Here is a 13,423-nt window from a genome sequence, read left to right as displayed (position 1 = left end):
TATTAACTGTGTGACTTTAGGCAAATTACAGGACCTCTTTGAATCTTAGACAAATTAGTATTGTAATGTCTACTTCATACTGTTGTGAGGATTGAATGATATAATAAGCCTACCCATCCTGGCACACAATAATATAATATATAACTGTAGCTTTTAGAATGGTAAGAGACATAAGTTGCTTCTAAATAAATCCAGAAATTTTTAGATATCAATACAATTGACAATTTAAACAACAGTGTCTAACCAGACCATGTCTGAGATCATTTAGCAAGGGGACTTTTAGTCATGAATTTGTAGTGCCAACAAAATATCCACTGTCTCTGCCCCACTGATACCTGTGGGCACTGAGAGGTACAGAGCCTCTGGCAAGAGTGGGTGGTTGGGAGATGCAAGCTGCTCCACCATATTTTCCAATGGTGCAGGGTAGAAGTTGCCCATGAAGTTTGGGGAAGAATCTCAGAGGAAAGGGAGCTGAAGTCAGCAGCATAGATAAGAGAAGTGAAAAAAGGTATAGGGCCCTAGCCGGTTTGGCTCAGTGGATAGAGCGTCCCAGGTTCGATTCCGGTCAAGGGCACATGCTGGGGTTGTGGGCTCGATCCCCAGTGGGGGACTTGCAGGAGGCAGCTGATCCATGATCCTCTCTTATCATGGATGTTTCTATCTCTCTCTTTCTCTCCCTTCCTCTCTGAAATCAATAAAAATATATTTTAAAAAAAGAAAAAGAAAAAAGGTAAAGGCCCTGCAACCTACTGTGACAGGAAGAAGGTAAGTCAAATGGGAAGCCTGGCAGGCCTTGGAGTGACCCTTTCTGAACATGATACTAGCATAGTGTCAGCATAGGTGCTGGGAGGGATCTAAAATACCTGTTCACAAAAGCTTATGCAGTTACCCAATCAATGGAAACAACTGGTTAGAGAGAAAAAATTTTAATCAATGGGTTTTAAAACTTACATAACTGTGCTGAACATAATATATGCAACATTAAATTTCCGGTAATACATGAATTTTTTTCTGTATGTGGGAACACTTCATCCTGAGCAAGTCTGAGATACCACAGTTTGACATCACTAGCAAGTTGTGACACATTTTTAACATGGCACACTCACAGAATATGTTTAAAACAGAGTTTGATCACTTAAAATTGATTTGCACATAATTTTGGACAGGATATCTATTGGTTAAAATGAGGTATTTCTGTGCTGTAAGTTCCATGAGAACACACTTGAACTTCTGATAAAGGAAGCTTTTCCAGACATCACAATGAAGCTTCATTTTATGAAAAGTAATTTAATTCATGAGACACATGTGCATCTTGAAGGCATGCACACAGTGGAAGGTCAGTGTACATGAATGCACAACACAGTACACCACCAACAAGCGTAGTTACCCACCATACAACTCCCTCATTCCAAATGTGTCTCACCCAAAACATGCCAAGGAAACAAGCACCGTGTGGTGTGGCCCCAGTGCCCTACGGGTATGTGTATATGTGCAAGGACGGGTACCCTGCCATGGTGGAGTGGCCTCTCTTTGTGGCAAGAAACCTGTTCCTGGACCAGTCTGGCTTCATATCTGGATCTGGCTCTTTGCCGGTGTTTGTGCTTCTCTTTGAAGAGCATGTAAATCCTGGCTTTTCTCTCTGTGCAAACAAGATATAAAAGTTGAACTCACTTTATGTTGTAATTTGTAAAGTTAGAGTAAGGATTCGGGTTGGTTTACAAGGAGTTAGTGAGAAGTAGTTGTTACAGGGCAGAGGCATATCAAGCATTTGCCTTTGTCCCTCAGAGTGCCAGTGGTCTATGGGCAGCATTTAAAAAATATATGTTGTTCAGATTATTACAGATGTTCCTCTCCCCGCCCCTGCCATAGCTTCCCTCCACCCAGTTCCCACTCCACCCCAAGACCTCACCAACCCCCTGTCCACGTCCATAGGTATAAGATCTTTGTCCAATCCCTTCCCGCACCCCCACACCCTTTCCCCCTGAGAATTGTCAGTCTGCTCCATTTCCATGCCCCTGATTCTATTACATTCACCAGTTTATTCTGTTCACCAGATTTTTTATTCATTTGATTTTTAGATTCACTTGTTGATAGATATGTATTTGTTGTCACTTTGTTGTTCATAATTTTTTATCTTTACCTTTTTTTTCTTCTTCCTCTTCTTAAAGAATACTCTTCAGCATTTCATATAATCCTGGTTTGGTGGTGATGAACTCCTTTAGCTTTTTCTTGTCTGTAAAGCTCTTTATCTGACTTTCAATTCTAAATGATAGCTTTGCTGGGTAGAGTAATCTTGGTTGTAGGTTCTTGCTATTCATCACTTTGAATATTTCTTGCCACTCTCTTCTGGCCTGCATAGTTTCTGTCGAGAAATCAGTATTGGTACTCCCTTGTAGGTAACTGTTTTTCTCTTGTGCTTTTAAGATTCTCTCTTTGTCTTTTGCCCTTGGCATTTTAATTATGATGAGTCTTGGTGTGGTCCTCTTTGGATTCCTCTTATTTGGGGTTCTGTGCGCTTCCTGGACTTGTAAGTCTATTTCTTTCACCACATAGGGGAAGTTTTCTGTCATTCTTTCTTTAAATAGGTCAGTGGTTCTCAACCTTTCTAATGCCACGACCCTTTAATATAGTTCCTCATGTTGTGGTGACCCCCAACCATAAATTTTTTTCGTTGCTACTTCATAATTGTAATTTTGCTACTGTTAATGAATCATAATGTAAATATCTGTGTTTTCCGATGGTCTTAGGCGACCCTGCTAGCGGTTCTCCCACAGGTTGAGAACCGTGCTGTAAAGCCTAAGACCATCGGAAAACACAGATATTTACATTACGATTCATTAACAGTAGCAAAATTACAATTATGAAGTAGCAACAAAAAAAATTTTATGGTTTTTTCAATACATGAGGAACTGTATTAAAGGGTCATGGTATTAGAAAGGTTGAGAAACCACTGAAATAGGTTTTCAATATCTTGCTCTCTCTCTTCTTTGGGCACCCCTATAATTCAGATGTTGGTATGCTTGAAGTTGTCCCAGAGGGTCCTTACACTATCTTCATGTTTTTGGATTCTTTTTTCTTTTTTCTTTTCCAGTTGGGTGTTTTTTGCTTCCTTGTATTTCAAATCTTTGACTTGATTCTTGGGATCCTCTAGTCTGCTGTTGTATCTCTGTATATTATTCTTTATTTCAGTCAGTGTATGCTTAATTTCTGACTGGTCCTTTTCAATTTTTTTTTTCTTTTTTTTTTTTTTTTGGCATTCTCACTAAGATCCTTGAAGGTCTCACTAAGTTCCTCGGAGGTTTCTAGAAGATTCTTGAGTAACCTTATAACTATGGTTTTGAACTCTATATCCAGTAGTTTGCTTTCTTCCATTTCTTTCATTTGTGACATGTTTCTTTGTCTCTGCATTTTGGCTGCTTCCCTGTGTTTGTTTCTATGTATTGCGTAGCTGCTAAGGCTCCTTGTGTAGTAGGGCCCAGTGGCTCAGCCTCCCCAATCACTTGAGGTGGACACTCTTGGTGCACCCCTTTGTGGGCTGTGGGCACAGTCTTCTTGTAGTTAAGCTTTGATTGTTGTTGGTATCACTGGGAGGAATTGACCTCTAGGCCAATTGGCTGTGAGGACCAGCTGTGTCTACAATGGAAGAGCTGCTGTGCAGGAGACACTCTTATGGGTTAGGACTTGCTTCAGTGGGGCTTTGGTGCTCACTGAGTCTGCCCCTGAGTGTGTCATTTATGGATGTGAAGAGTTGTAATCTGGTATGGTCTCACACTAACCACTGGGTACACTGGCTCTTGGATCTCCAAGGAGGTGCAAGGTCAGCCACTGTCTGGGGCCACCCAGCAGGAGCTACAGGGAGATCTGCAGATTCTTCCTCTTTGTATAGGGTTTGGAAGTGCCCAGACGAGGCCCAGCTGTCAAGCAGGCAGGCTGCTGCTGCTGCTGGCCTTTGGCTTTCTTTTGATAGCTTTGGGGATCCCTGATCCAGCTGCACCTTGTTTGACAGGTTTTAGGCTAAGAAAGGACAGGCCATTCATATGCAAAAGCCGCTGTGCATAGCTTGGGTGGGGTTGTAAATTGGGTGGGGTGGGGTCTCAGGGAATCTCCAGGGCGAAGCAAACAGCAATGGCTGCCAGTCAGCCCTGCACTGGGGAGGTCCCAGCATAGGAACAATGACTGCTAGGAGCACCTCCGTCTGGAAGAAAGCTGCCCCCGTGTTCCTGCCCTGATGCCAGACAGTCCAGTTTCTCCCTGTATGTGTCTGGGTCCCCCAGAGTCTTGCCCAGCACTGGAGTTCAGAGCAAGCGGGAGCTTGTATCTCCCTCCTGATTAAAAAGCAGTGCACCCGGTGCCAGCCCGTTCTGCACCTTTGCACCTCCTACCAGTCTCAATGCGCTTTCTTCTTTACATCTCTAATTGTAGTACTTCCACTCAGCCAGCTTTCCCGTGGTTCTGGATGATAGTTGTTCTATCTTTTAGTTGTAATTTTGAAGTGGTTGTGGGAGGCAGCAAGTACAGGTGTTTACCTGTGCTGCCATCTTGGTTCTCTATGGGCAACATTTTAATTGCTCTGAGCAGATCAGGGACTGCATTTTATAAGCTGTCTGGAAGTTACATGCCTACATCTCTGTTAGAGAGATATTACACTAGGAACTTTAGGAAAATGAAATAAAGGTACAGGTTTGGAAGGCATTCATCCAGTACACTGGGTTTCATCAAATCCCTGGTTACATGTTGCAGCTTAACCAGCACGATTCAGTTGCAGGATATGGTTTTAGGCACCTACAGACTTCTTGTGATAAATGCTGAATGAGGAGAAAGGACAAGTCCATCACTTATTGTCTGTCAGGACAGAAACTCTCTTTGTTCTGACTATTTAAACCTCTCTTCTTTTTTTTAAATTATATTTTTTCATTTATTTCAGAGAGGAAGGGAGAAAGATAGAAACATTAATGATGAGAAAGAATCATTGATTGGCTGCCTCCTGCATGCTTCCCACTGGGGAGGGGATTGAGCCCGCAAACCGGGCATGCGCCCTTGGCTGGAATCGAACCTGGGACCCTTTAGTCCGCAGGCGACGCTCTATCCACTGAGCCAAAATGGCTAGGGCTAACCCTCTTTTTCCATCGCTCTTCAGTTTCTGTTATACCAGCTGGTTGGACTATCTTGCCACCCCATGTAGAGGGTCACTGCCTTAAGGGAAGGATCATGTCTTACTGTCCTCAAAGGGCCTGGCACCTACTAAGTTCTCCATAGGATACTGCTGAATAAATGAGAACATCAACCTGACAATTCTCAAGCAACAGATCTGAGAATAAAGGAGGGACTTCCCCTTAGGAGAACTGTGGGTTCTATATCTAGTATACCTACGCAATCCAGTGGTTTCCAATCTTTCCCTGGACACGTGAGCTGCACCCTCCCACAGACGTACCCAGTGCTATTTGAAACAACAGCTTATTTATCATCTGTCCACCTCTCTGCCTCCCTTTCAGGAAAGAATATGCAAGTGCCAAGGAATAAGAGCAATGGATAGGGATAAATATGTGTCACGCTAACTTATTCTTCTAAGAAAGCAAACCATTCACAAACCTCAGCATTGAAGGATCACTATAACATGGCGCGTGGAGCACACGTCATAGCTTAAGGCGGCGCCCCTACCCTACCCCGCTTGCTGCTAATAACTCCTTGAGGTGAGCACTGCTGCATTACGCTATCACTGTTTTCCCTGAGACGTTGCCTGGAGTTAAAAAATAACAGCTGCCTAACAAATGTTCGTTGGAATAAAGGTAACTTCTCCATGGCAAGCTGGGAGGGCTGTCTGCGCCCTTTAGTACCTTGTGGGCTGTGCCCCAGGGTGGTCAGTGACTTATAGCCTGAGGGTGCAAATTACCTTGGGCGTTCAGCTGAGCAGAACAAATCTGAGAAGGTGAAACTGTAGACTGTGGATCACCACCCCTCCAAATCACATAGTACATTTCAAAACCAAATAAAGTAAATGACCAGCATATAGGTATAATATATATTAGGTGAAATACCTGCTTTCTTTCTTTATTCTTAGTCAGAATCAAGCTAGTTGCTTTTGATGGGTCCAGGGAGATGCCTTTGTCTCTTCCATTTAACTGTGACTAGAATAAATGAACACAATCTCATTAAAATTTCTACTTGGACAAGTGTGAATATTAGAATATACATTCTCTGAGTGTTTTTCATTCATGCATGTTGATTCATTATGATACTCTAACACAAAAAGAGAGGCAGGACACAAACAAATAATTCAAAGAAAATAATTCAAATAATTCAAAAATATTTATTGAATACTTACCATATGCCAGACCTTTTACACACAGATTCACATCTAATATTCTCAACCAACCTTATGTTGTTGATATTATTACCATAACTAGAGGCCTGGTGCACGAATTCGTGCACAGGTGGGGTCCCTCGGCCTGGCTGGTGATTGGGGCTGATTGGGGCCCATCTCGCCCAGTCCCAATCAGGCTGATGGGGGCCAGCTGCAGGAAGATGGCTGTGGGAGCACACTGACCACCAGGGGGCAGCTCCTGCATTGAGCATCTGCCCCTGGGTGGTCAATGCATGTCATAGCGATTGGTCGTCCAGTTGTTATGGTTGTTTAGGCTTTTATATCTATAGACATTTTAGATGCAGAAACAAAGTCCCAGGGTGGTTAAGTATCTCACAGAAAATTACATAGTGGGGGTGATGTTTGAACTCAAATAGACTTCAGAGCTGTTTCCTTGTCACTATTACACTAGACCCCAGATGTCCCTCAATACTGAATGGAGATGGCTGTGCCTTGGAGGGCTCCTCAGTGTAACACAGCGGGGCCTCGTTATCTCACTGTTACTCACGGGGTAGCATTCTGCCAGAGGAGGGCCAATCTTACACTCTACCCACTAAGAATAAGCTACTGTTGTACCAAAACTTATAAAAGAACCAGGGACTTTATAGCCACAAAACTCCAAAGTACTAAAAGTTGGTTAGGTGCTTCTTTGTGTTCCCTGCATCCTATTCTGTTAATGTCATTTGCTGTTTACTTGTCAAATCCCCAGCCCAGACTCTAAGGTCCCTGAGCAGGGATAGTGTTTTGTTCAATGTCATATTTGCCACATCCAGGAGAGGGCCTGGCGCATAGTGGTTACACAATACAATTTGTTGAATAAATGGCTGGATGGATGGTAAAACAGCCTGTTCTTATGTTCTGGGTATAAAGTCACAAATCACCAATATTTGGTGTCAGACTTCAGTGGTGTGTAATCTAAAGCAGAGCCAGTCTCCCCACCAATTTTAATGTTCCCCTGCTCCCAGTGGCACTGACAGGTAAGGGTGACACAGAGGGCTACTGTGCTCTTCGCCCTGTGGGAGAGACATACTAACTGGAAAAATCAGAGAATCTGTGTGACAAAGAGTTAAGAATGGACCAGAATATAGAGCCCTGAAATAAATTCATATGTGGTCATTTAATTTTTAACAAATGAGCCAGGAATATACAATGGTATTGCAAAAACTAGATATTCACATGTAAAAGAATGAAACTGTACTCCTGTCTTACACCATACACAAAAGTCAACTCAAAATGGATTAAAAACCTACATTTAAGACCTGACTCTGTAAAACTCATAAAAGAAAACATAGGAAGTAAGCTCCTTGACATTGGTCTTGGCAATGATTTTTTTGGTTTTGACAACAAAAGCAAAGACAACAAAAGAAAAAATAAACAAGTGAAACTACATCAACTAAAAAGCACAGCAAAGAAAACCAATAAAATGAAAAGGCAATCTACTGAATGAGAAAAAATCTGTGCAAACTTATGTTATTTAGCCATAATAAAGAAGGGAATTCTGCCATTCGTGACAACATGGATGATCTTGGAGGACATTATGCTAAGTGAAATAAACCAGACAGAGAAAGACAAATATTGCACTTATATGTGGAACCTATAAAAGTCAAACTCATAGAAACAGAGTAGATGGTGGTTACCAGCGACTGGGAGGTGGGGCAAATAAGGGGGAGGATGGTAAAAGGGTACAAACTTTTGGTTATCAGATGAGGTGTGACGATCTGATGTATAACATGGTGACTATAGTTAATAATACTGCATTGTGTAATTAAAATGTGCTAAGAGTAGAAGTGGACATGTTCTCACCAAAAGAAAAAAAGATAACCATGTGAGGTGATGGATGTGTTAGTTAACTCAATGGTGAGAATCATTTCACAATGTATACACATCAAATCATCACATTGTATACTTCAAAAAAATTACAAAAAAAGTTTTAATACATTTTTTTCTATGAGTAAATTAAAAAAACAGTCAAGCAAAAACATTACCTCATAAGGACATATGCATCCCTATGTTCATGGCAGCACAATATACAATAGCTAAGATTTGGAATTAGCCTAAGTGCCCATCAGCAGATGAGTGGATTAAAAAACTTTGGCACATCTACACAATGGAATACTATGCTGCTATAAAAAGGAAGGAACTCCTACCATTTGCAACAGCATGGATGGAGCTGGAGAGCATTATGCTAAGTGAAATAAGCCAGCCAGAGAAAGATAAATATCACATGATCTCACTCATTTGTGAATTATAATGAACAACATAAACCGATGAACAAAAACAGATATAGAGACAGAGAAGCATCCATCAGATGCTCAAACCTCAGAGGGAAGGTAGGGGAGGGTGGGGGTAAGGGGGAGAGATCAACCAAAGGACTTGTATGCATGCATATAAGCCTAACCAATGACACAGACAACAGGGGGGTGAGGGTGAGAGCAGGACTTGGGGGATGGGGGGACATTGGGGGGGATAAGGACACATTTGTAATACCTTAATAAAGAAAAAAAAAAGAAAAACAAACAAACAAAAAGACAAAATTTACCTCATTCATCCTTGGTCTTTCATTTTTTACTGTTGAAGAACTGGCATTCTCAGAATTTTTTAAAAAGGTAGGCTGCTTTTGCAGCGTGGAAGCAAGTCCTGGCCTTTTCTAGAAGGATTAGTGCAAAGAGAATGTTTTTCAATTGACCGATTGCAATTAATCTGCTCATAATTGACTCAATTCACCCAACAGTAAAACTCCCACCTCTGAAAGCATTTTCAACTTTAGAAAGCAGAGGGCATAATGTAGGTACATCAGCTGGGAGAAAGACAAGGAAGGAGCTATCCAGGTGTCGTTAGCCTGGGCCAGGCCTGACTCCTCAGCACCCAGCAATCCTGACCAGCTCCAGCCACTCCTTTGCCAGCCATTCCACCACTTCCCTCTGGAAATCCAGACTTAGTCAACACCCAGACTTGCAGCTCCAGAGCACAGCAGAGGACCCGTGGGCCAAGGCTGGAAGCTGCTCAGAGATGTCCAGAGGACCAGGAAAGAGCTCTGAACTCAAGACAGAAAGCTTTCACCTCTAACCCCCTTCTGATTTAGAGTAAACCTTAACCCCCAGTCCTGTTGTTAATGGAATACTCTTTAACCAGACAGGAGAAGCAGGCAGCAGAGCTTTCTTACCAGGGCATCTTCTGTTGACTTGAACTCCTGTATCATATTATTTTTCTGATACTGTTCATTTCGCTGTTTCCTCGTCTGAAGTGGCTTCTTCTTTTTCTTCTTGTACATCTTCTTCTTATGATTCAACTATTTCAAAAAGTACAGAGAAACTAGTCATTGAGGATTCCAGAGGACTCTCGTCACACACCACTCAAGACACCATAGCTAAGCCAGTGTGCGGCCCTCAGTGTTAAGTTGTTGGTTTGAAGAACAAATAGTTGTTACCTCCTTGCCAGAGGCTGCTCCCCATTTAACAACCCCGAAACCCGACTATTATACATATACTGGGAAAGGGGCTCCTATACCAATGACCAAATATTTGCGATTTATAATTTAAAACCAGATTACTTATGGCAATAATGTCAGGTACAGACAATACTGATTATTTGATGTGTGGTTAAAAGATTCAATTTGGGCCGAAACCGGTTTGGCTCAGTGAATAGAGCGTCGGCCTGCGGACTGAGGGGTCCCGGGTTCGGTTCCGGTCAAGGGCATGTACCTTGGTTGCGGGCACATCCCCAGTGGGAGGTGTGCAGGAGGCAGCTGATCGATGTTTCTCTCTCATCGATGTTTCTGGCTCTCTATCCCTCTCCCTTCCTCTCTGTAAAATATCAAAAAAAAAAAAAAAAAAAGATTCAATTTGGGGCCTGGCTGGTTTGGCTCAGTGGATAAAGCGTCAGCCCGCAGCCTGAAGGTCCCAGGTTCAATTCCAGTCAAGGGCACGTACCTCAGTTGTAGCCTCAATCCTCTGCCCTGGTTGGGGTGTGAGTGGAAGGCAACCAAATGATGTGTCTCTCTCACATGGATGTTTCTCTCTGTCTCTCCCCCTCCTTCCCACTCTCTCTAAAAATCAGTGGAAAAATATTCTCGGGTGAGGATTAACAACACCACCAAAAAGATTCAATTTGGTTGTTACTTTAAGCAAATGAAGCTCAGGACAAATTTTCTAGGTACCTATGGTGTGGTGAAGCTTAATCTGATGTTGATGTAAATACAGTTGAAGAAATTGTAGGGCTGAGTATAATTTGGCTGGCTCCTCCTGACAGCCTTAATCTCACCTTATGATGGAGATATATATATATATATTTTTTAAATATATTTTATTGATCTTTTACAGAGAGGAAGGGAGAGGGACAGAGAGGGAGAAACATCGATGAGAGAGAAACATCGATCAGCTGCCTCCTGCACACCTCCCACTGGGGATGTGCCCACAACCAAGGCATATGCCCTTGACCAGAATCGAACCTGGGACCCTTCAGTCCGCAGGCCGATGCTCCATCCACTGATCCAAACTGGTCAGGGCGAGATATTTCTTAATGCAATTAGGAAATCATGTGCATAATTAAATCATAAGAAATATTTTATTGTTTGTAAATATCATCTTTTATACCACCTATGTAAGAAAAAGTCTGTGAACAGATGGGGCAAAAAAGTTACATAATATGTGAAAGTATAAAAAACTATCTAAGACTACATGAATAAAGAAACACTTTTTAGTCCTGCCAAGTAGTTCAGTTGGTTAGAGCATCATCCCGACATGCCAAGGTTTTGGGTTCAATTTCCTGTCAGCGCACATACAAGAATCAACCAATGAATGCATACAAGAATGGAACAAGTTGATGTCTCTCTCGCTCTCTCCCTTCCCTTCTCTCTCTCAAGTCAATCAATAAAAAAATGTTTTAAAAGAAACACTTTTTAAAAAAAATTATGGGTCATGTTTTTAAAATAAAAGAACTAAAAACAACTTTAAAATGTCAATTACAATTTACATTCAATATTATTATTATTATTATTTTAAAACACAGTCCCCCACTACCACAAATTATGCAGTCGAGTTTCCCACATTTGGGGAAATCGCAGGGGTCAGCACAATGGATAAGCCTTGCCCTGGGAAAACCACCTTCGTGATCATGGTATCTCCCCTGCCAGGTAAGTATTCAATATTATTTTTTATTAGTCTCAGGTGTACAGCATAATGGTTAGATAATCATATAATTTACATAGTGGTCCCCCAATATTTCCAGTATCCACCTGGCACTATCCATAGTTATTACAATATTATTGACTATATTCCCTATGCTGTACTTTACATTCCCATGACTATTTTGTAACTGCCAATTTGTACTTCTTAAGATCTTCACCTTTTCTTTTATATATATATACATATATATGTATATATGTATATATATGTATATACATATATACATATACATATATATACATTACATATATATACATACACACACACACACACACATATATATATATATATATATATATATATATATATATATATATATATAAAACATTGATTTTTTTACAGAGAGTAAGGGAGAGGGATAGAGAGTTAGAAACATCGATGAGAGAGAAACACCGATTAGCTGCCTCCTGCACACTCCCCACTGGGAATGTGCCGCAACCCAGGTATATGCCCTTGACCAGAATCGAACCTGGGACCCTTGAGTCCGCAGGCTGACGCTCTATCCACTGAGCCAAACCAGTCAGGGCAAGACCTTTTCAACCCTCTTCTCCTCTGGCAACCAAGTATCAGTCATTTTTAATAACCTATTTCTTAACATGGTTTTCACTTTTAGTTAAACTTTCTTTTTTTCACTTTCAGTTAACTTTGGAATAAATATGGAGTCCTCACGCCCTGCCCCCCTAGATTTTTAAAATGAAAGTTATAACAGACAAAGACTTCATAACCAGTTGGGACACTATTGCTCTATTTTCTGCAGATCTTAGAATAGTTAGAAAATTCCACCACATTATCTAGTGATGTCATGCTTTTTTAAGGCTGCTACTCCTTCAGTGTAAGAGTCTATCTAATCTCACCTCATGTGCTATGTTCAGGAGGTGAACAGGGAGACCGTCTGAGAGGGAACTGTCAGAACCACTGGTGCTGTTTTCAAAAGGAGAGAAGAAAGGGAAAAACCCGTTATTGATGTCTGTAAGAATACCATTTATCAGACCATCTGCATGGGGTTAGGATATCTAGTCCACTATTTGCCCACACTGTCTGTGTTTCAATTGCTAAGAATTCTTGACAAGCATATTCATTCATTCATTCATTCATTCATTCATTCATTCATTCATTCATTCATTCTGAATGCCGATTGCATGCCTGGTAGTCATCAGGCACAGGAAACAGAAAAGGACACGGCAGAGCTTCTGCGCCAAGGAGTTTGCAATCTGTGTAGCAAAAAAACAAAACAAAAATAAAAACATCAACCTGCCCTGGCCAGTGTGGCTTAGTTGGTTGGGCATCACCCCATGCACCAAAAGGTTGCAGGTTTGATTTCCGGTCAGGGCACATGCGAGGGTTGCCGGTTCAGTTCCCGGTTGGGAGCAGCCAATCAATTTTGCTCTCACATCTTGGTTCTCTCCCTCTCCCTTCCTCTCTCTAAAAATCAATTAAAAAAAAAAAATACCAACCAGCCGATGGGCAGAGCTGCCCTTGGCAGCAACTGTGAGAGGCTGCAGGATTCTCAATGTGCAGCCCTAGAGAATGCCAGGGAACTGTAATTTGTTTGGAAGCAGGGACTCTGTCTCATTCATTCCTGTCTGGCCAGTACCAGTTCAGAGAGCCAGGATCCTACCAGGTCTTCTTTAAGAATGTGTTCAATATATAAATAAATATATTTAATATAAAGAATCTATAGGTCAGAGACCAGGAATATTATTTTCATCACCCCAATTCACCTTTCAAAAGCTCTGGATGCATGTCTAAACTGATCACAAATCCTCCCCCACAAACTGTCCCGGCCCCCAGTCTTCAAGGGCTAGGATGAATGAATCCTGAGATAATGAACCCTTTCTTCCTTTATCATGTGTCACATTATCTTTTCCCCTTTCCTGGA

At 41.7% G+C, this 13,423-nt stretch overlaps 1 protein-coding gene across 3 annotated transcripts in view; it reads right to left on the bottom strand.

Annotated features, from left to right (window-relative positions):
• Window positions 1-912: 912 nt before the first annotated feature.
• Window positions 913-13,423, bottom strand: part of AGBL2 (AGBL carboxypeptidase 2) — a 42,272-nt gene continuing 29,761 nt past the window's right edge. For all 3 annotated transcript variants that reach the window (XM_080641463.1, XM_080641465.1, XM_080641464.1), the window contains 5 exons: window positions 12,399-12,465; window positions 9,525-9,650; window positions 8,901-9,008; window positions 6,036-6,125; window positions 913-1,639 (listed from right to left, as the gene is read on the bottom strand). In XM_080641463.1, coding sequence (XP_080497589.1) covers window positions 1,472-1,639; window positions 6,036-6,125; window positions 8,901-9,008; window positions 9,525-9,650; window positions 12,399-12,465 — 559 coding nt within the window. In that variant the 3' untranslated portion in view covers window positions 913-1,471. The remainder of the gene's footprint in view (window positions 1,640-6,035; window positions 6,126-8,900; window positions 9,009-9,524; window positions 9,651-12,398; window positions 12,466-13,423) is intronic.

The sequence above is a fragment of the Plecotus auritus genome, assembly GCF_963455305.1.
Source record: "Plecotus auritus genome assembly, chromosome: 9".
NCBI lineage: Eukaryota > Metazoa > Chordata > Mammalia > Chiroptera > Vespertilionidae > Plecotus > Plecotus auritus.
The sequence above is the reverse complement of the archived record's forward strand: the minus strand, read 5'-3'. Positions and strand labels throughout refer to the sequence as shown.